The 20,956-nt window shown below is 35.7% G+C and overlaps 3 protein-coding genes across 6 annotated transcripts; 2 read left to right on the top strand and 1 right to left on the bottom strand.

Moving 5' to 3' along the window:
• Positions 1-497: 497 nt before the first annotated feature.
• On the top strand, positions 498-7,364 carry LOC101887562 (NF-kappa-B essential modulator). Of its 3 annotated transcripts, none has more exons than XM_005179815.4 (8): positions 498-744; positions 1,321-1,993; positions 2,060-2,159; positions 2,234-2,364; positions 5,859-6,035; positions 6,110-6,265; positions 6,328-6,789; positions 6,865-7,364. In XM_005179815.4, the coding sequence occupies exons 2-8, from the start codon at positions 1,349-1,351 to the stop codon at positions 6,994-6,996; spliced, it is 1,803 nt and encodes a 600-aa protein (XP_005179872.1). In that variant the 5' UTR covers positions 498-744; positions 1,321-1,348; the 3' UTR covers positions 6,997-7,364. The 3 variants fall into 3 exon arrangements, with proteins under 3 accessions (XP_005179872.1, XP_005179869.1, XP_058976069.1); XM_005179812.4 differs by having other exon boundaries at positions 6,862-7,364; XM_059120086.1 differs by lacking the exon at positions 498-744 and adding an exon at positions 1,184-1,205 and having other exon boundaries at positions 6,862-7,364.
• Positions 7,365-9,591: 2,227 nt separating this feature from the next.
• LOC101888062 (Trypsin-like peptidase) lies at positions 9,592-13,872 on the bottom strand. Of its 2 annotated transcripts, none has more exons than XM_020035479.2 (6): positions 13,606-13,872; positions 12,759-13,542; positions 12,532-12,695; positions 12,311-12,420; positions 9,920-10,379; positions 9,592-9,847 (listed from the first exon to the last, which is right to left on the bottom strand). In XM_020035479.2, the coding sequence occupies exons 2-6, from the start codon at positions 13,514-13,516 to the stop codon at positions 9,759-9,761; spliced, it is 1,581 nt and encodes a 526-aa protein (XP_019891038.1). In that variant the 5' UTR covers positions 13,517-13,542; positions 13,606-13,872; the 3' UTR covers positions 9,592-9,758. The 2 variants fall into 2 exon arrangements, with proteins under 2 accessions (XP_019891038.1, XP_005179873.1); XM_005179816.4 differs by having other exon boundaries at positions 12,759-13,539.
• Positions 13,873-14,127: 255 nt separating this feature from the next.
• LOC101888346 (TM2 domain-containing protein CG10795) lies at positions 14,128-16,400 on the top strand. Its single transcript, XM_005179818.4, has 3 exons — positions 14,128-14,392; positions 14,456-14,537; positions 15,967-16,400. The coding sequence occupies exons 1-3, from the start codon at positions 14,221-14,223 to the stop codon at positions 16,250-16,252; spliced, it is 540 nt and encodes a 179-aa protein (XP_005179875.1). The 5' UTR covers positions 14,128-14,220; the 3' UTR covers positions 16,253-16,400.
• Positions 16,401-20,956: the final 4,556 nt, after the last annotated feature.

The raw sequence follows: 20,956 nt of genomic DNA, 5'->3' as shown, positions 1-20,956 counted from the left end.
TTTGGTATGTTGGGATATACACATTTTGTGTATGTGTGTGTATTGTTTTGAATAAAAAATATAATAATTTGAAATTATTTAAAATTCGATTGTAAAATAAAGGCATATTTGCGTTAATGAACAAAACATTGTAAAATTTTGGCATAAAATTATATTTTTCCACTATTTTAGATTAACCCTAAAATTCCATTCTTGTCTCGTCGGTTTCTCCCAATATAAGAATTTTTTTAAGAAATGAAAAATAAACAAAACCAACTTTTCCAGCACAGAGTTGCATTTTTCTAGTTTCTTAGAAGATGGGCAACCTTTCTTATTGAGCCATGCATTTATTCTTCTACCATGTTTTCCCTCTTTAAATTGTTGCCATAGCACATAAGTGACGTACAATGCCATGCGGCACCGACTAATCCAATTGTTAAAAGTCGATCTATAGAACCATATCAACATTGATTTATTTTGGTTAATTCCCTTCATGTCGTTGTTCTTATTCTTCTTGTTGTCGTATATTGTAGTTCCATTCATTCGTATCAAAATATTGCCGTGAACAGTTGTTGGAGTTGAATTTTCTCCTCTTAAATCTTCTAAATTAGAAGCAGTTTTCATTTATATATATGTATGTGCAACATACATCTATATAAATGACAAATTAAATTGGCTTTCTATTGTCGCACACATATACGCATAATAAATCCTGGAAATTGTTATTTCACAAAACGTTCTGAAAATTGTGTGGATTTCTGGGGGGTAGGTAAATAGAATAATCTAAGTGCATGTCATGTAATATACTTGTAAAGGCAACAACAACAAAGCAATCAAAATAAACAATAGTTGTAAATGTAATTCTTATCTATTTGTGGAATTTGGAATTGATTCCTGAAAGTGTTATTCATAGTTTTTGTAGAGAATTTCGTGAGTAAGAAGAAGCAATACCAAAACAAAAAGTGAATCGCTTGTCGAAATATCTGATTATTGCGTATGAATCAAATCGTCATCGGGGGAACCCCCTACTTTCGTTGTTTGCACTGCATCATCTGTGATTTGCCAATGTATTTCTCGGTGCGTGTAAAAGTAGTATATCAATATAAGACCTATGATAACAAAATCGCTTAGTGATACTCCAAAAGAGGCGGATTTTTTGATATAGCTTTGTTTTCCAAAAATGACATGGTTGCGTTATTTTTATAATGCACTTGCCATTTTGTTTGGTAAACATATAAATTTACATCTTCACAAATTCCCATATCTGCAATGCCTGCATTGCATCCGCTCCAATTAAAGTTGTTAATCAAATTTTATCTACATTTCTCCTTTTCTTTGTAGAATTGCCTATTTCTAACGCATTGTAAAAATGTCTGAAGAAGAATCATTTGTTATATTGGGCTCGTCTCCGGTGCCCTCAATGGAATATGATGGGGGCGATAGAAATGACTCTGGAGCTGATGTTTCATTACAATCGGATACACCTGGCAGCTGTTTTACATCATTGAAAAGTAGCCAGCTAGGTGAGCTGCAAAATGCCAGGCAATCTTCTAATAAAACACCAACTCCATCTACATCAATCAATGGTGCGAATGAAGCCGAAATCAATGACGTTTCGAAAGAAACCCCACTTGTGTCTGACTCTAAGGAAAAACCTCAAACTTCGATGTCCACATCAATGCAACGTTCAGCTGAAAGCATTCTATGGTCCAGGCCACAAGTAGATGTTAAAAGTGACTTTCTGCCAATCAGTTTGGAAGAATTTGCAGTACAATCTCCGTTGGAACGTAGTCCAAAGACATCGCTTAATTCTCGACCACCACCATCACCGCCTAATATGTCTGGGAGTTATAATTCGAACAATAAGGAGAATATACAACCTAACGAAGGTGCAATGAATGTTGAGAAAAATATGACATCTTCTCAAAACAATGGCCAAACAGCAGTATCTTCTAAAGCCACCAGTTTGGCAAGCAGTTTCATACTGGGTGAAGTAAATGCTGATGCCTTAAAGGTATTCACAAATAAGAAATCGAATTTGTTATTCGAAAATATTAATTCACATTCGTTTTTTTTTCAGTCAAGTGTTTATTCTCAATTTCCGAGCATTTCAATGAAAGCCAGCCCAGAAGACGTCATGAAACTACAAACCATGTGCAACGAGTATGTGCAATTGAAATGTAGGTGTTATTCCCCGTTATTAACGATAGAAGTTGGAACTTTTGCATTTATTTTTCTTTGTTTGGTTTTTTAGCGACCCTCGAGAAAGTACATAACACAATGTCATTGTTCTACAAGAACTCTTTGGAATGGAAAGAGAAAATGAATATCATGGAAAATCATTATAAGGAACAATTGAGCGACTGTCAAAATCAAATTGAAGCTGTAAGTTTGAAAGGATTTTTTTTTTTTTTATTTAACTGCGGCTAGATTATCTTGTGCCATTATCTGTATACATTTTAGGACTCTTGTACGGTTTGGCCTGCCAAACCTGCAACCAATCTTGTTCTGCAATGAAAGAAAATTATGAATCTTTGTATACTCTTTTGGGAGGTATTATGTGCAAGCAAACTATCACAATTCTTAGATCCAAATTCAGATTTGCGGGTTGAAGTTACTGCGCTCTCCGTCGACTTAAATGAAATGTACAGTACAACTTTTGTTAGTTGACCTTTTGCCCCTAGCTGTTTACAGAAAATAAGTCACATCAATTTATCCCAACAATAATAAGATGTGAGTCTATCAGGGTATATTAGCTGTGTCATTCCGTATGTAACTCCTCGAAATACAAACCTAAAAAGTATATATATTCTGGATCAGCGTAAATTTAAAGACAATTTAGCGATGTTCGTCTGTATGTTGTAATCACATTATCTTTCGAACGAAATGAGATAGAAGGCAAAATTTTTGCATACATACATATTTCCCAATAAGCAGGTTAAGTTCGTAAATGGGCTATGTCGGTCCACGTTTTCATATAGCCCCCATATAATGGTTCCTGCCGATAATCGGTATTTTCATGATTTTAAGAACATATTTTACGGAAATTATTTCAAACTTCGTATTTGAAGATCATAATGGGAACTACAGCCTTTGACAAAAATGTTTATATGCAGGTCCACGTCTTCATATAGCCACCATGGTACCTGCCGATATTCGGTATTTTCATGATTTCAGCAACATTATTCATCGGAATCGTTTCAAATTTCGTATTGGAAGAACTTAATGGGTACTACAATCTATGGCAAACAATTTCGTTTTGCTGGTCTACGTCTTTCTATAGCCCCTATATAAGGATGCCTTCCAATATTCGGTATTTTCATTATTTTTTTATACCCTACACCACAAGGTGGTCAGGGTATTATGTGTTTGTGCATTTTTTTTGTAACAGGCAAAAGGAAACGAGATAGACCCATAGTTACTTTTGAGGATCTCCATAGAATCACTTTCTGAGTTGATTTATGCATGTCTGTCCGTCTGTCCATGTATTCTTGTGAACAAAATGCAGGTCGCATTTATTATCCGATTGAGATGAAATTTTCCAAACAACATTTGTTTGGCCCAAGGACGAACCCTATTGAAATTGGAGATAATTGGTAAAAATTTAGATAAATCTCTCATATATATCTTCGTCCGATTTACCTTTTATTGTGCACCAAACGTGTAATAGTACGAAATTTTGCACATATAACCAAATTAGGCCTGAAAATAAGTATGCCCAATTTGATCGAAATCGGTTGAGATATAGCTATAGCTCCCATATATATTGTTCATCCGATTTGTTATTTTTGTCCTCCGCAGCCGTAATATGCACTCTGTAGCAACAATATTTGCTAAATTTTATCGAGATCGGTTCAGATTTGGATATAGCTCCCATATATAACTTCGTCCGATTTACCTTTATTGTGCACCAAACGTCTAATATTTGCCTAAATGGGATGGAATTTGGCACATACGACCAAATTGAGTCTAGAAAACAGTATGCCAAATTTGGTGAAGATAGATTCAGATATAGCTATAGCTCCCATATATATTTTTCATCCGATTTGTTATATTTGTTACCCACAGCCGTTATATGCTCTCCGTAACAACGATATTCAGGGAAATATATAAAATACAGCTCAGAAATATCTTTGCCAAATTTTATCGAGATCGGTTCAGGTTTGGATAAAGCTCCCATATATATCTTTATCCGCTTTCAAATTAATTGTGCACCAAATAGGAAATACAAGTCCGAATTTGAAAGATACAAATGCTTCGGCGTATTTTGTCCTTTGAATTTTAAATTATAATTATAATCATAGGGTGTATGATTGAATTCTCCCATAAAAACTTTTAATTGTTATTTGGAGCTCAACTAAATTAGCAAAGTGGTGTAGGGTATCATAAAATAGGCCCCGCCCGACTTTAGGACTTTCTTTACTGGTTTTAAGTTCGTAATGGCTACTACAGCCTATGACAAAAAATTTCGTATGCAGGTCCACGTCTTCGTATATTCCGCACATAACGGGTTTAATTTTAATGTTAGATTTCGGGTTTTTTTTTTTTTTTTTTTTTTTGAAATTTTACAATTTCCATCCAAATGGTGGAACTTCGGCCCGGCCGAACTTAGCTGCTTTTATACTTGTTTGCAATAAGAAAGTCGGTATAATTCAGGCTTCCATGGTAGGAGATTTGTTCCTCCAAGTCAATACGGTACAAAGAACCGGTCGTCGTGGGATTGTTTGGGATTGGGATTGTCAACAGCTTTACACGCTATTTCCACACATCTCAGCAGAGGACTCAACCAGAACAGGCCGTGTGACAGAACAGTTATGGTGGCACTTGATTTATCAAAAGCTTTTCATACAGTCAGACTCATCATAGATGACATCTGCGATCGGTTAAATGCTTACCTAGTAGATCTAACAGCCTTTTTCACTGCGAGGAATATGAAGAAATCCGCCACTAAATCGACGGCCACACTTTTCACCATATGGACTGCGGAGATGAGGCTATCTTTGAATGTGCAGGTCGATGGAGCTGTAATTCCGACCACCAACTACCCCAAGGTCTTAGTTGTCACATTCGATAGCCTTTTCAAGTCGTTCGCGCATACCACAGATATCTGTGATAAGATTAAAAGTAGGAACAAGGTTCTCAAGTCTCTTACCGACAGCACTTGGGGAGCTCATAAGGAAACCTTGTTGACCTCTTACAACGCGATAGGCCGGTCTTTGGTAAACTATGTAAACTATCCGGCTACTTTGTGGTCCGCCAACGTTCGTGCTATGCAGTGGAAAAATGTTCAGTCGTGCCGGACTGAATAGTATTCACTCTAAGGCGGTCTTAGAAGTTATGGATATAGAGTGAATACTGTATTAGGAGACCATCCCCCTCTCATCGCAGCTGAAGAACGAGAGCTGCCTCGACAAACCCGAGTAGTTTGGGCTTAACTAAGATCCGGATGGTGCAGCCGCCTCAATTCCTATTGGGCCCAGATCGACAGCGATGTGCAGAACATCTGCCCAGCTTGTGGGACAGGACCACATGGCACGCTACACTTTTTTCGCTGTCCAGTCAAACCGACATCCTTTTTGAAACTGGACTTAGAGGCATAACCCGATTGAGAAGAGTCAGATCGAACACAGCAGTATGAGCTGCTACAACAACAACCATGTATAGAAAATGCACGGAGATAATGTTCCATCAATTCCCAAATTATGGTTCACTTATTACGCCATAACCAGGCTTTTAAAATTATCCAAATTTAGAAAATCTATTTTGAAACAAATATCCAAAATGACTTTAGACCTTCGTGCAACGTTGCAACGATTTGGCCCATTTTAAGGTTTACTTCTTGTGGGAAGAGTACAATGATGGTTTTCCTTTCATTCTAGTTACGCGCCGAAAATCTACAACTAAAGAAAAGCATTGACGTGCAAGTCGAACAAACAAAAGCAGTGGATTTGGCCCGGCAAAAGGATCGCGAGGATATGATTAAAACCATATCGGAAAAGAATTCCTTGGTGGAAAATATGAGAGCACAAATTGTTAAATTGGAACAGCAAAATACCGTAAGTTATTACCGTGACTTCAAAATAAAGCAGCAATAGAATTATATTGAAATTTCTTTCTAACACAACAACAGGCAACATTTGAATTTCTACCCAAGAAGCACGGCGAAAAGAGCGATACCAACTTCGACAATTTATATATAACACGTGGCGAGCATGATCACATTGTCAAGGATCTTAAACGACAATTATCCGAACTGTTGGCCAAAAATTTGGATATACAAGATATGGTAATTATCTGCCTTCCATTGATATTAAAATACATTAACATTGTTTCCCTTTTTTCCAAAAGGAAAAAAATTATATTGATGAATTGAATTTTCTCAAAGTGAATTTAACAGCAGCTGAAGAATTAGTTGCTAAGATGAGATCCGAAATTGCTGAACTAAAAGCTGCCGATATAACGAAGCAAAACGAAATTGAAGAACTCAAAAGAAATGCTGATTTACTGCTCAATGAAAATACCATACAAAACGAACGTATTATCCTTTTGGAACAACAAAACGAAGTACATCGTAGAGATTTCGAAATGGAACGGGAAAGCCGACAAACGGCTGTGGGTGAAAAGACACAAGTGCTGCAAGATTTGAGAGCTTTGCAAAAGCGTAATCAAGAATTGTTGGAAGAACGCCAAAAGCTAATTGAAAACTATGAACGTCGTGTATCGACAATGTCTTCGTCGTCGTCGGGTTCTTTGGTGGCTGCTGCAGCAGCTGCCCAAACATACCTTAACAATCCCCAAAGGCCCATAAGGGTAAGGATACAATAAATCTTAATAACAGAACATAATTTATAAGAATTTCTTTTTGTTTTCTTTTCATTTTAGCAGGAGTTAACAGCTAATTCAACAACGAATCCAACAGCGACGGGAGCCCTTCTAAATTGCCCCATATGCAATAAAACTTTCAAATCTTTATCGGTCTTACAGAGTCATGTCAATGATTGTATAGATAGGACTTAGAACTACTCTCCGAACCGATAAAATATTTTAATCAGAAACATTATTGTATAGGGGTAATCTTTGGAGATCAGTATATGTTATCTCTTTAACTTGTCTAATATATTGGTGGTATGTGCTGGAAATCTAACCGATTATCGATATTTCTTTGGCGGATTGTCCACATAAGAAGTGGTCATTATTTTTAAGATATAAGTGAATAGATTTATGTCAAAACGAGTCGATATGTTTACCATCACATACCCCCTACATATTTATAATATATATATTTTTCTTTTTGTTTTATCATTATATATTTTTTGTTTATAGTTTAAAAAAATAAAACCTTCAATAAAATGAATAGAAATGCAAGTTCAAATTTTCTCGATAAACTGCAAAAGGATTTTACAAGGTTTTTTCATCTATAGAAGATGTATAATGGAATTTTATGGCTTTTTGCGATTGTAGATGGATCAGTCGAATGGAGAGCTGTTAAAATGTTTCTTTGCATCAAGTTATTTTTACCAAAAAATAAAGGCCGGTAGAATGGAAGAGAAGGTTGCCGTAAGAAAGGTATGCAGAAGAATTCATCACGGCGTTAACAAAGCGTTCTTGGCAAGTCATTAATGGCCTCCCAACAAAGTTAAATATGACAATGGGATAAGGCCGGATAAAAATGTTAATTTCTTTTTCCCTGGTTATGTGTTCGATTACGTGCGATTTATGGTGCGAGACGACAGGCCAAGTGACCTTGAATACCTTACAACCAATTTCCAGCTGTATTCGACTACCACCTTCTCTAAGTAGATCTTAGGAAAAATGCTGATATACAGGGTGAGATGAAAAAACTTCAACCAACTTCAGACTGCTGTCATTTCTAAGCCACTCGTCCGACAGCTGTAAAATTATTCCAGCAACAGCTCATTATATTGTTTACAAGCGTACAAGAGCATTTTGGTGAGAATTTTTCAGAAAAAAATGTTATTTGTGATGGAATTCAAGCGTGATTTCATTATATTTGGCTAGAAAACAACAAGTGGCTATCGTTAGAGCACTCCAGCATTAAAATGTGAATAAATCTTTTGTGTCTCGTAACATCGCTCGTTACCATGATGCTGGTAGCGTAGCCCGACGTCATGGAAGTGGACGGAAGAAAACAGCAACATCAACAGAAATGGTTCGAAAAGTAAAGAAGCGACTTGATCAAAACCCGCGCAGTGACCGAAAAATGGCTGAACTGAACATATCGCAATATTCCATTCGGCAAATATTTGCAAAAATGAGCTCGGGTTAAAGCTATTGAAATTCCCAAAAGTGCAACAGAAAGACAATAGACTCAAAGGAGCTAAAGAGTTGCTTTGCTTGGCCGAAAATGGTGAACTGCCGAATTTGGTTTTCTCCGATGAGAAAACATTCGTTGTCCAGCAGTTTGTAAACAAAAAAAAATGATCGTGTTTACTTGACAAAGAGGTCAGCTGGACCTTCGGTTGGCCGCCAGACTCAAGCGCCGGTCATGGTGATGATTCAGAATAAATGCCGAATATTATCGCGAAAATATTCTGGAGAGTGTATTAAGGCCTTGGGCACGCATACAGATTGCCGCCTACCTTGGACATTCACGCGATGGTGCTGAGTCCTCGCTTTATTTTCAGCACACAATGGCTACCAAACTCTCCGGATACTAAACCGTTGGATTATTGTGTCAGGAGTATTTTGGTATTTTGTAGTTTGCAAGGTTGGCACTAAAAAATACCAAAGTGTCGATCACCTCAAGCAAGCGCTTCTCCGGGAATGGGCCAAAATACCGCAGAGTAACATTCGGGCAGCGTGTGACGGTTTCATTGGCTGTTTGAAGGCCATAATTCGTGCCGAAGGTGACCAATTCGAAAATCGCAAACTTATTCTAAAATTTGATGCTATTTCCGACATTTTTTGCTTTCATTCAATAAAATTTAAAAAAAAAATGTAAAAATTATGGCGTTTGACTTTGTTGCAGTTTTTTATCTCAACGTGTAGATAACAAGGGGTTCGTGCGATAGTGTGATTTCCTTATTTTTTTCATTTCCTGTCAAAGTCCAATAAAACTGAATGAAATCAGGAATTTCAAAAAGTGCCGTTGATAGTACACGACCTATGGGCCTAATCCTCGCCATCTACGTCGAACAAATTTCGATTGAAATTAATTTGTGTAATTTGTGGTCAAAATCTCTTATTTAAAAATTGATCGATACAACTTTTACTATTTCAATTTCAGCTTGATTTCGATAGAAATTGCTATACAGTTGTTTCCCCAAAATGTTCATTTCTACCAGCCAATAATGGACATGCAAAAATTAATTTCGATTAAAGATTTTTTCGAGTTCGATACGAGAATTTTTCCCAGATTGGTCTCAAGATTAATGCACCCAGAAAATATCTGCTTGGTGAATCAGGATTTTAATAGGGCAAGTACACAGGTGATATGAGCAGCTGCTTATCAGAATCTTCGTTCAGCCTCTTCTGATCGTCAGTGAAATAAAAGAAGCAGATGCAAAGCTTTTCCTGCTAACTATACATGTACTCACCCTGTCAACTTGCTCTAGGCCACATACGAGCGTAGCTATTTTGAATTTCGATCAGTTGTGTTTTAAATAAATCATATTTTATTGGTGTAAACTTTTGTATAAAATATTTATATAAAAAAGTATGTGTATAAAATGTAGTAACAAGCATAGGATTTTAAAAAGCAAATAATTTTGCGCTATAGCTAAAGGAAAATAAAAAAACATAAATAAAATACACGGCCATTAAAGTTTGCTTATAACAGGTGGTGGCTTCAACGACCATACCCGTTGTATATCTGGATTTGCCACCAAATTATTCAAAATATGGATATCTGAAAAGAGAAATGAGACATCATTGTTATTATTCATACCCATATTCATAAATCTATTGCCATCTAGCTTACCATTCGTTTTCGCATAATCTTCTAATATGGAACGTATCGTAATAATCGGTATTGCATTGTTGATATTCGGATAGACAACATTATCCATTTTTATGTTGGAAACACAAATACCCATGATATTGCCATGTTCGTCGAACATCGGGCCACCACTTTGTCCAGCCTGTACACAGCCATCGGACATTATTGCTGCCGGGGTATATTTGATAATACGTCCTTGAAATATCGAAGGATTAAAATCATATTTTAAATTGAAATTAACAAAATATGGAAATCCAGCATTGTAGACCGATTGTCCCAAACAGGGTTTCGTCTGGGCCAAACGTACACAATAACGTGAGGGAATGTGTGCGGGTGTCGACAGGAGAGCCACATCGAAAGCCGTGTCATAATTGGGATTACGCCACAAGACATCCGATTCAAATTCCCCGTCAACGCCACGACAATAGACTGTGGAATTAATCTGAAAAGGAAATGATGATAAGGAAATATGAAAAGCATGTAATTCACCATATTAAACACAAGGTATAAAACTTATTATTTAATTATACACTCCACCTTGAAAAATAGGGTATATTAAGTTTGTCATTCCGTTTGTAACATCCCTAATAATTCGTCGTAGACCCCATAAAGTATATATATTCATGGTCAGCATAAAATTCTAAGTCGATATAACGACGTGTGTCTGTCTGTTGAAATTACGATACAGCCCACATTATTTGACGCAGAGCTTCAAAAATTAGCAGAACAATTTGTATTATGGCTAGGATAATTGAAAATGATACATATCGGGCCGTTTTGGTATAGCCGCCATATAACGGTACCTCATGATATTTGGTATCTTGGTGATTTTTGCCACACGGATTTGTTTAAAACTTGGCATTTGTGGGTCATAATAGGTTCTATCTCCTGTGGCGAAACATTGTATGTACAAGTCCACGTTTTTGTATAGCCCTATATAACGGTACCTCCCGATATTCTGTATTTTGATGATTTTTGCCACATTTTTCCACGGATTTTTCCAGAAATTGGTATTTGTAGGTCATAATGGGTGGCGAAACAGTGCATGTATAGGTCCAAGTTCTTTGTAAAGCCCCCATATGACGATACCTCCCGGTTTTTTGTATTTTGATGATTTTTGAAACATTTTCCCACGGATTCGTCTAAAAATTGGTATTTGGAGTTCATAATGGTTTCCGGTGGCAGAACATTAAATATTTAGGTTCACGTTTTCCTATCGTGCGCATATAACGATACCCACCGATATTCGGTATTGTGATAATCCTAGTCATATTTAGCCACGAAATTGTTTCAATCCTTGAAGTATAAAGTTTTCTATTGAGGTTCCCGTTTTGGTACGGCCTAACCCTCTTATGGTTTTTCGAAAAGTTTAACAACATTATCCCAACAATCTCACTGATATTTGTAGTTATAAGTGGAACACGTTTGAATTCATATACTTTTATATAAAAATGTATTCTTTACCCAATGGTGGTGGGTATTTGAAGTTCGGCTCGGCCGAACTTGATGTTATTTGTAAAGCTCAATCTATATTTTGATGTTAAAAAGGAAAGAACAACGATACTTATATAGTCTTTATACAATTCCTCACACCAAATATGGTCATCGGTTCTATTTAAAGTGTCTGATGTGCTTTGCAAATGTTCCGTCGGCTTTGAGCTTTGATAAATAATTATTTTCCCTAAAAAGAAGTTGGATTTAAAAACTCCTATTTTAAAATATCATATCAGTACCAACTTGGATTTGGAAGATGGTGGAATTAATTTGGACAAGGGATTTACGAGGGGAACTATTAAGGTTAGAAATGACAAGTATTAGTTGTGTTGTTTTGGAAACGTTTAAAATGCTTAATACCTTCATTTAGTCCCTAGTTTGGGAGTATAGGCTGTAATAACGACCCAGAAAAGTCAGTATATTGTGGAAAGTGGAAGTGGAAGACGCGAAACAAGTACAACTCACAAACAAAGGTAATATGGATATCAATGTGGAAGATTCCGACACCCGCTAAAGGACTAAAGCTTCTATAAAGTGAAGCAGGGAGAGCAAAATCATCTCAGATTTATATTTTTTCCTGTAACATGTAAAGGTTATTATTCAAGTTTCTAATTTTTAAATACCTACCTACCTAGGTAGGTCTAAGCTATATAAAAGTTGTGATACCAAACATCATGGATATGGTAGTCTTTTTAAGCCATTGGTAACGTCTCACCAAATCAGTTTACTTTAAGATTTAAATAAATATTTTGTTTAAATATGTTTGTTTACAGTTGGTGTTTTGATTTGGAAAACCCCTCTATTCATATAAATCATACCAATTTTTACTCTTATATCTAAACCGAGGTAAATACATCTTAATCCAAACATTTATATTACCTGAAAAACAACATGCGAACATGTTATTATGAACTTTTTGTTTTGCACTTTAACAAATGTTCCTGTGCCCTGATTGCCATTCGCATCTATTACCACCAAGCTGCGTTCCCCTTGCAATGAAAATAGAGATAAAATGCAAAACAACAATTATTATTGCACATGCTGTTCGGCAATGCCAACCATCATGGCATAAAGATTAGATAACATTGTACTGGACTTACAGGCAAAATTTGACGGTTCTCTGGGTATGGTAATGGTGGTAATTTTAATGCCCAACTGATTCATAAAATCACGCAATAAAAATGCAAAATTTGCCGCAATAGTCATTTGCAGATTTTCATTGTTGCGCTGAAAGGCCGTGCTTATGATGAGACCAATTAAACGTCTGCAAAAGATAAAAACATGATTTGTCAAACAAAAGAATTTGCCTTTGCCTCTACAAACTTACAACTTATTATTGAAAACAGCCGAACCTTCACAGCCCAAGGGCAGATTATTGGAGAGCACAAACAGTGAACCATTCTTGCCAATTACATTTGAGACTTTGCCAATACTTATGGTTTTGTAAAAGTTCTCCAAACCAAAGGGGGTACACATTGTAAGGACATCATCCAGCGGCCGTATGGGATGTATATATCTTAGGTAGTGGGCAATGTGTTCTAAGAATCTTTCGAATTTCTCCGGCGTCTTGGCCACATTTGTCGGACGCATTGTTAGGACAAGGAAACTCGTTAGCAAAACTTCATTGTGATCCTTGGTCTGGGACTCATTAAAACTCATGGAATTTAACATTTTATGGAGATTTCTGGAGATCTCCTGCGAGCTAAAGATATACAATAGCTTTGCACGATAACGCGTCAAAATGTGCGGCACATTGGAATCGCGTTTGGAATCCGTCACAGCCGGTGGTAACTTACGATGGTCAAAGGTTACCTGGTAATTGATTGAATTTAAATGTTGGGCCTCATCCGAATCTACATCTTGGGCATTCACCAAACGACATTGCTGCAGTTTGTGTATGATTTTTGTGCTGGCACACACATTCTCATTGCTGTGGTCCGATATAAATGGTAAAATTGGACGAATATAGGGTTGTAGTATACATCCTGAGGTTATTATAAGTTCATTATTAATTATCACTGCCGACTGCTTGGCATTGGGATGATTGGCCACTTCCAACAAGGCATGTCGTATTTTCAAAAGCATTTTGTGTTTGAATTGTTTTGTTTCTGCTAATGAAAAAGGCATTGTAGATAAATGGAGAGTATTTTGGTGAACTGCATAAATTTGCTTACCCGATTAAATTTTACAACAAATCTTAATTTGGCACAGGTCCATAGTCTAAAATTGTTTAAGCTCTCTTCATTTCGCCTGGGTATGGGAATATCTTTCAAGTAAATGAGATAAGAATTGAACGACTTGTTACTTGTCTTTTGCTTATCTGCAGAAATGATTTTGCATGGGCGAAGATCTAATTGGTTTGTGGTTCGTCGATAATTTTTAAGTTTTTTCTATTGTTTATTTAATGTTTTGTTTGTTTTTTTTTTCATTCAGAGATGTATTAAATGGTAGTAATGTAAAGAAAGCAGCTTTGATGTGGTAGGCATATGGCAACTCTAACCAAATCAGCTGTTAAGCCTATTGCGATTCTTATTGGATTCATTCATGGTACCATGGATTCATTGAAAGGGATTTCATTAATATTCAAATAAAAATGAGAAATTTTTAAAAAATATTATTTTTGGAAAGCTAGGACAGAACAATTGTCGCTTCTTCCTCCCTCTTCCATTTCTTTTTCAAAGAATATTAATTAATAACCGCTGGAACTACATCCCACTGTTCCCCTCAGTGAACATAGTTCACTTGAACAAATTCGACAAATTCGCTGTAAGACGACTCACAAATATAAAATGTTAAAATCATTATTTTTAGTGTTTTTATTAATAACATTGGTGTATGGGGTGGCCTATGACTGTACAACATTGCTTATGGGCCAGTATTTATGTCCAGAGCCAGGTCGAAATCAAATTGACCCAAAGACACAACAGTTCTACGGATGTGAACGAAATGGATTGGCAAAGGGTAAGGAATGACAATAAAAGCGTTTCTGGGTAAATAATATCTTCTATTTTTATTAAATCTTAGTTTGGTGTATAGCCGCTGATGGTATTGAGTGCATTGGAACGAATAACAACACATTTACCAAGGAAATGCCATGCAAATGGACGTAAGTATCACACAGTCAATTGAGCACATAATTGCGATGTAAATTTTCGTTAGAGTGATACTGCGGGGAACTCTGGATATTCTGGAATTAGGTTGCAAGACATACACCCAAATTAGGCCTGAAAATATGTATGCCAAATTTGATCGAAATCGGTTCAGATATAGCTATAGCTCTTATATATATTGTTCATCCGATTTGTTATTTTTGTCCACCGCCGCCGTAATGTGCACTATGCAACAACAATATTTGGGGAAATATATCAAATACAGCTCAGAAATACATTTGCTAAATTTTATCGAGATCGGTTCAGATTTAGATATAGTTCCCATATATAACTTCGTCCGATTTACCTTTTATTGTGCACCAAACGTCTAATATTTGTCCAAATGGGATGGAATTTGGCACTTACGACCGAATTGAGTCTAGAAGCTAGTATGTCAAATTTGGTGAAGATCGGTACAGATATAGCTATAGCTCCCATATATATTGTTTATCCGATTTGTTGTATTTGTTACCCACAACCGTAATATGCACTTCGTAACAACAATATTCAGGGAAATATATCAAATACAGCTCAGAAATATCTTTGCCAAATTTTATCGAGATCGGTTCAGATTTGGATAAAGCTCCCATATATATATTTATCCGATTTCAAATTAATTGTGCACCAAATGGGCAATACAATTCCGAATTTAAAAGATACAAAGGCTTCGGCATATTTAGTCCTTTGAACTTTAAATTATAATTATAATCATAGCGTGTATGATTGAATTCTCCCATAAAAACTTTTAATTGTTATGTGGAGCTCTACTTAATTAGCAAAGTGGTGTAGGGTATCATAAAGTGGCCCCGCCCGACTTTAAGACTTTCTTTACTGGTTTATTATACGTCAGGTTGAAAGCCGGTGATGAAGGTCGTAAATCTGCATTTTAATCACGTAAGGATTGTTGATCAATCAGAACTTTGGAAAATTTGCGTGGCTTTAGCCGAGTAACATCTCTGAAGCAATAATGCCAGAAAGTTCGCAAGATCAGCATACGTTTTCTTAAACCCGCCAGTGGAGAGGTTGATAGAGGAGAGGCTTTATTTGAATTTTTTGCCGTTTACCTCCTCAGGAGCAGTTGCCCCATTGGGGAAATAGGTGGTTTCTTTTGGCTTCAAAGCTAGTACTTTAATATTGTAGTGTTTTAATAAGATAAGCCAGAGGTCCTCCTTTTCTTTTCTGGCTTAAATCCGTGTGGTTCTATGGCACTTCCATTGCCATTTTTCGACACTTTCGTTGGTTAGACCTGGTTGGCATCGTTACCCTGGTCCCAAATTTAAACAACTATGTCGGCAGTCTTCTTACAGACGTTTCCTGGTCTTAGCTTTTTAGTACAGTCTCTATTTCTTCTTAACATTCAATCAACTATATCTCTTCTTTTTTCAGAAATGGCTATCACCTGGACACGGTTCTCCTGCTTTCCGTTTTTACCGGCATGTTCGGTTTGGATCGTTTCTATTTAGGCTATTACGGTATGGGTCTATTGAAAGCATGTACTCTGGGCGGTTTCTTCATTGGCCAATTGGTGGATATCATATTAATTGCCCTGCAAATAGTTCGACCCGCTGATGGTTCACATTATATTATACCATATTATGGTGCTGGTGTGAACATAATACGAAGTAATAATGAAACTTATCGTGTACCTCGTGATGATTGGAATCGTGCATGAAGACGTTACCAGATATGCATGTATAACAGAGAGAATCTAAGGACTGTTTGTTTTGTAATATATTGTATGTATGATGTATATTGTAATTATTGTTTAAGTAGTAAATTTAATTGAAAAAAAGAAAATCCAAAAAAATAAAATGATTTCTTATTTCAAAAGAGTTTTGGTGATATGGAAATGCCATGTCGAGAGAGGATATTCAATGGAACAATTTCATAGTATCCAGAGAAATGTTTTGCCATACAGGAACAAATTTCGAGGGATAAATAAATGCATGTTGAGAAATAAGTTTAATTGAAAATATAATTAAAAAAAAAAGAAAAATTAAATAAAAAGTGTTTTCTTATTTAAAATTATATGGAAAAGCCATGTCAAATTTCGAGAGATAAATAACTGCATGTTGAGAAATAAGTTTAATTGAAAATATAATTACTTTACCATGATAGACCTGGAGGAAACAAAAAGGAATAATTTTTTCTCTATTAAAGAATAATGATCATTTCCGAAAAATCCTCATACGGAATGGTTAATCCATCAAGCGGAGCCCTTGTATGCTTCTGAATCATTCTCCAAATTCAAAGTAGCTACATAATTTTCAACATTTCGCTTCTTTGTTGTCGTCTCTTCCTAGATAATTTATTTTTAAAATTTAATTACCTTCATGTACTCCTCTTGTTTGTCCATCAACTGTTTTTTTTTATTGATTTTTGTGCCTCGGCGGCTTGATATCATGATGCGGAAAAGGTTGTACTGTGTGTACATTTGTCGCAGTTGTAGTTCTTGGTCATGCTGTTGTCGTCATCATCTTTGTTGTTGTCGTGGCCGTTGTCGTCGGTTTCTGTCGCATTTTGTTAATTTTACATTGACCATGTTACAAAAAAATTGTTATCTTTTAAGCCACAACTAAACATGGTCATGACTGAATGCCTAAATGACTTATTGACTCAATGACTGACTGGCTGGCTAGCTGGGCCTGAACGCGACTTGAAGTGAGTGATGTAAGTGCTGCTTTTCTTATTTGCCTTAGTCTTCGGTTCAGCTTCAGTTACAATTTGTGATGACGATGGTGATGTTGGTGTTGGCACGTAAAAAGAGACTTTCTGGCTGGAACTGGAAACCCATGAATGAACCAATAATGTTAGCCATGTCTGGCAGTTGATAAATCCTACGATAGTTACCTTTTTGTTTGTTTATCATCATCATACCTTTTACAGAGGACACAGACAGAAGAAGTCTATCAACAGCATATGCGACAGCACCACGACAGCCACTTCCACCAACAATAATTACAACAAAGCCAATAAAAAAAACTAAATATCTACAAAATAAATGACGAAAATGTTGCACGTAGGTATGGAGAAATAGTTGGATGGATGGCTGGATAAATTCATGCTGGAATGTTTGTCTGAAGTTCATCATTTACGATGAGAGCGCCTTAACAGGGGGCACATACCACAAACCGACAATGATAGTGTTTGTTTTTGTTGTACTATTTGTTCAGATACATGACGGTTGTGTGTGTGTGTGTTTACACAAAAGTGATCCTTTCGCAAGGGAGTTGGTATATTAATTGTGGCTCATGAAGCCGATGTTTTTAATGAATATAAATTTGGATTTAAAGAGATTCCAAGGATGATATCGAGCACATATCTAATATGGATTAAATCGGTCAAAAAATCGTCAATCGAGGATCCTAAGAATAAATTATTGTAATGTTATGGACCCTAAGGGTTGTCTGGAGTAAAGGATGTCAAATGATGAAAAGATTAAGGATTAAACAAGTTGAAAAGTATAAGTCGGTATTGACGACAGATGTATACCCTCAGCCAATGTTCTATCATATTTTTATTTCTGTTATGATTATTCAAAGTGTTTACCCTCTATGAAGTAAGTTCAGAAGGAATGGGCATATATTGTCCATTTCGTATCGGACCTTAATATATATGATATATACATTGCGACATACCAGGTTTGGACCATATTGGTTTCTTCTTCACTTTATATGAGATAAGTGATAATTTTCAGAAAATTATAAAATGAGCCTGAGGCACCAGTTTTAGTCGAACGAAATATTCAATGTTGATACTTCATCTAATACAGATAAAAATTTTGGTATGGACAAAATTAAAAGAAAATTGAACAGTTACATCCAATTTTATGGGAAGTCATGAATTCTATATTAATCTCAGATGCCTGGTTAAGAGGAATATTTAGAAGGGGCTCGAAGATATATATCATCTTCACAATAGATCTTGTTTTAGCAAAAATGTGTGTATATGTGAAAAATTTAAGAGATTTGGATGCTTATTTCGCTTTCTTTGGCCGATTTGTTTTTCAGAATAGTCCGATCTCTACCATCATTATAACAGATCTTTTGTTGATGGAAACATTGAGATGTACCAAGTCTGAATGGAATCGGATATTAAGTTCGCGTTTTATGAGCTTCATGAATATTCAAGATGTTGACCCTTTGTGGTGGAGTTACCAGAAGGAGTGGGCCGATATATCCCATCTTTACAGTAGATCTTGTGTTAGTAGAAATAATGGGATGTGTGAGATATGAAGAGAATCGAATGTTTATTTTAGATCTTTTGATCGTTTTAGTTATTTGAAACTTTGACCCTTTGTGGGGGAAGTAACAGGTGCGATCTCCATTATTTTTAAAAATATTTTTTGTTGATAGAAATATTGGAATCTGAATGGAATCGCGTTTTATGAGCTTCATGGATATTCAAAAATTTAACCCTTTGTGGGGAAGGTACCAGAAGAAGTGGACCGATATATAGCATTTTCAGATTAAATGAAACCTTTTGCAATTCAAATGAAACTTTTTGCAGCGGGAATGAAACCTTTTGCAGTGGAATTGAAACCTTTTGCAGTGGAAATGAAACCTTTTGTAGTGGAAATGAAACCTTTTGCAGCGGGAATGAAACCCTTTGCAACCGAAATGAAACCTTTTGCGACCGAAATGAAACTTTTTGCAAATCAAATTAAACTTTTAGATTTTTAGAAGAAAAAATAACAAAACATTTTTATTTTCAGTAGGTTTAAAATTAAATCAACTAATTATAACTAATATATAGTTAAAGAGGAATTTTTATTTATTAGTAATGTCTATGTTTCTATAAAAATTTTAAAGCTTCCATAAAACACAAGTGTAGATGCAGAAAGATTGAAAAAAGTTTTTCAAGGTATTTTTTTCGAAGGACCCGAATTAGGTACCTTTTTATAATCTCCTCCATGGAAAGGAGGATATATTAAATTTGTCATTCGGTTTGTAACACCTCTAAATATTCGTCGTAGATCCCATAAAGTATATACAATCCTGATCATAGTTGATTTAATGATTTCCACTTATCTGTCTATTGAAATCACGACTGCTCTATCTCCATAATCAATAAAGCGGCGAAGCGGGAATCCTTTATTAGGTAAGATTAATAGTATACTACAACTATAAAAATTGTGGTAAAGCTTAATTTCACATTTCAGTCCTGGCCATACCTATAAAGGCCAAAATTTGTTTAAATTTCTCTTTTTATCGTTAAGCATTTGGAATTTAATAGCATTTTATATAAAATCAATAAATAACCATTTGTTATTACAATAATTGAAATTTTAAGAAATAATATAAATAAATGTAGATATTTATAATCAATAAAAAATCCTCTTTGTCAATATAATAGTTATAATTAATTGATTTAATTTAAAAAATACTAAAAATAAAAATGTTTTGCTATTTTTCCTTCTATAAATTTAAAAGTTTCATTTGATTTGCAAAAAGTTTCATTTCGGTTGCAAATGGTTTCATTTCGGTTGCTAAAGGTTTCATTCCCGCTGCAAAAGGTTTCATTTCCACTGCAAAAGGTTTCATTTCCACTGCAAAAGGTTTCAATTCCACTGCAAAAGGTTTCATTCCCGCTGCAAAAAGTTTCATTTGAATTGCAAAAGGTTTCATTTAATCTGAAAATGCTATATTTCATCTTCACACCAGATTTTGGGTTAATAAATATCCTGAAATAGATTTGGTCCAAAGAGACCTAGGGTCTAAAACCGTTATTTCGATGAGGCACGTTTTGGCTGTATCAAATGATATACAGGGCGAGATGAAAAAAACTGCAACCAACTTCAGACTGCTGTCGTTTCTAAGCCACTTGTCCGACAGCTGTTAAAATTATTCCAGTGACAGGTCATTATATTGTTTACAAGCGTTCAAAAACATTTTTCGGAAAAAAGGTATGGCTATCATTCGAGCACTCCAGCATTTAAATGTGAAAAAATCTTTTACCGTGATATTGGTAGCGTAGCTCGAAATGGTTCGAAAAATAAGGAAGTGACTTGGTCGAAACCCGCGTCGCAGTGGTCGAAAAATGGCTGGTGGGCTGAACATATGGCAATATTACATTCGGCAAATATTGAAAAATGAGCTCGGGATGAAGCCATTGCAATTCCAAAAAGTGCAAGAACTTACACCGCAATAGGAGGAAAATAGACTTAAAAGAGAGAGTTGCTTCGCTTGGCCGAAACTGGTGAACTGCCGAATTTGGTTTTCTCCGATGAGAAAACATTCATTGTCCAGCAGTTTGTAAACAAACAAGATGATCGTGTTTACTTGACAAAGAGGTCAGCTGAAAATATGCACCTATATAGCCATATGTCTGAGGGTATAAAAAAAGATGAATCCAAGGGTCATTTACTATGGAGTAG

This window comes from Musca domestica, unplaced genomic scaffold, assembly GCF_030504385.1.
Source record: "Musca domestica strain aabys unplaced genomic scaffold, Musca_domestica.polishedcontigs.V.1.1 16, whole genome shotgun sequence".
In the NCBI taxonomy this organism is placed as follows: Eukaryota; Metazoa; Arthropoda; class Insecta; order Diptera; family Muscidae; genus Musca; species Musca domestica.
Note: the sequence above shows the minus strand (reverse complement) of the source record. Positions and strands in the feature narration are given on the sequence as shown.

Excerpts from the sequence above, each read along its gene's own strand:
- LOC101887562 (XM_005179812.4), top strand. The coding sequence starts at position 1,349 with ATGTCTGAAGAAGAATCATTTGTTATATTGGGCTCGTCTCCGGTGCCC. Across the intron at positions 1,994-2,059 it reads TAAATGCTGATGCCTTAAAG|TCAAGTGTTTATTCTCAATT; the intron begins GTATTCACAAAT and ends TTTTTTTTTCAG. Across the intron at positions 2,365-5,858 it reads GTCAAAATCAAATTGAAGCT|TTACGCGCCGAAAATCTACA; the intron begins GTAAGTTTGAAA and ends CTTTCATTCTAG.
- LOC101888062 (XM_020035479.2), bottom strand. The coding sequence starts at position 13,516 with ATGCTTTTGAAAATACGACATGCCTTGTTGGAAGTGGCCAATCATCCC. Across the intron at positions 12,421-12,531 it reads AGAACCGTCAAATTTTGCCT|GGGAACGCAGCTTGGTGGTA; the intron begins GTAAGTCCAGTA and ends TTTCATTGCAAG. Across the intron at positions 9,848-9,919 it reads AGATTATGCGAAAACGAATG|ATATCCATATTTTGAATAAT; the intron begins GTAAGCTAGATG and ends TTCTCTTTTCAG.
- LOC101888346 (XM_005179818.4), top strand. The coding sequence starts at position 14,221 with ATGTTAAAATCATTATTTTTAGTGTTTTTATTAATAACATTGGTGTAT. Across the intron at positions 14,393-14,455 it reads ACGAAATGGATTGGCAAAGG|TTTGGTGTATAGCCGCTGAT; the intron begins GTAAGGAATGAC and ends ATTAAATCTTAG. Across the intron at positions 14,538-15,966 it reads GAAATGCCATGCAAATGGAC|AAATGGCTATCACCTGGACA; the intron begins GTAAGTATCACA and ends TTCTTTTTTCAG.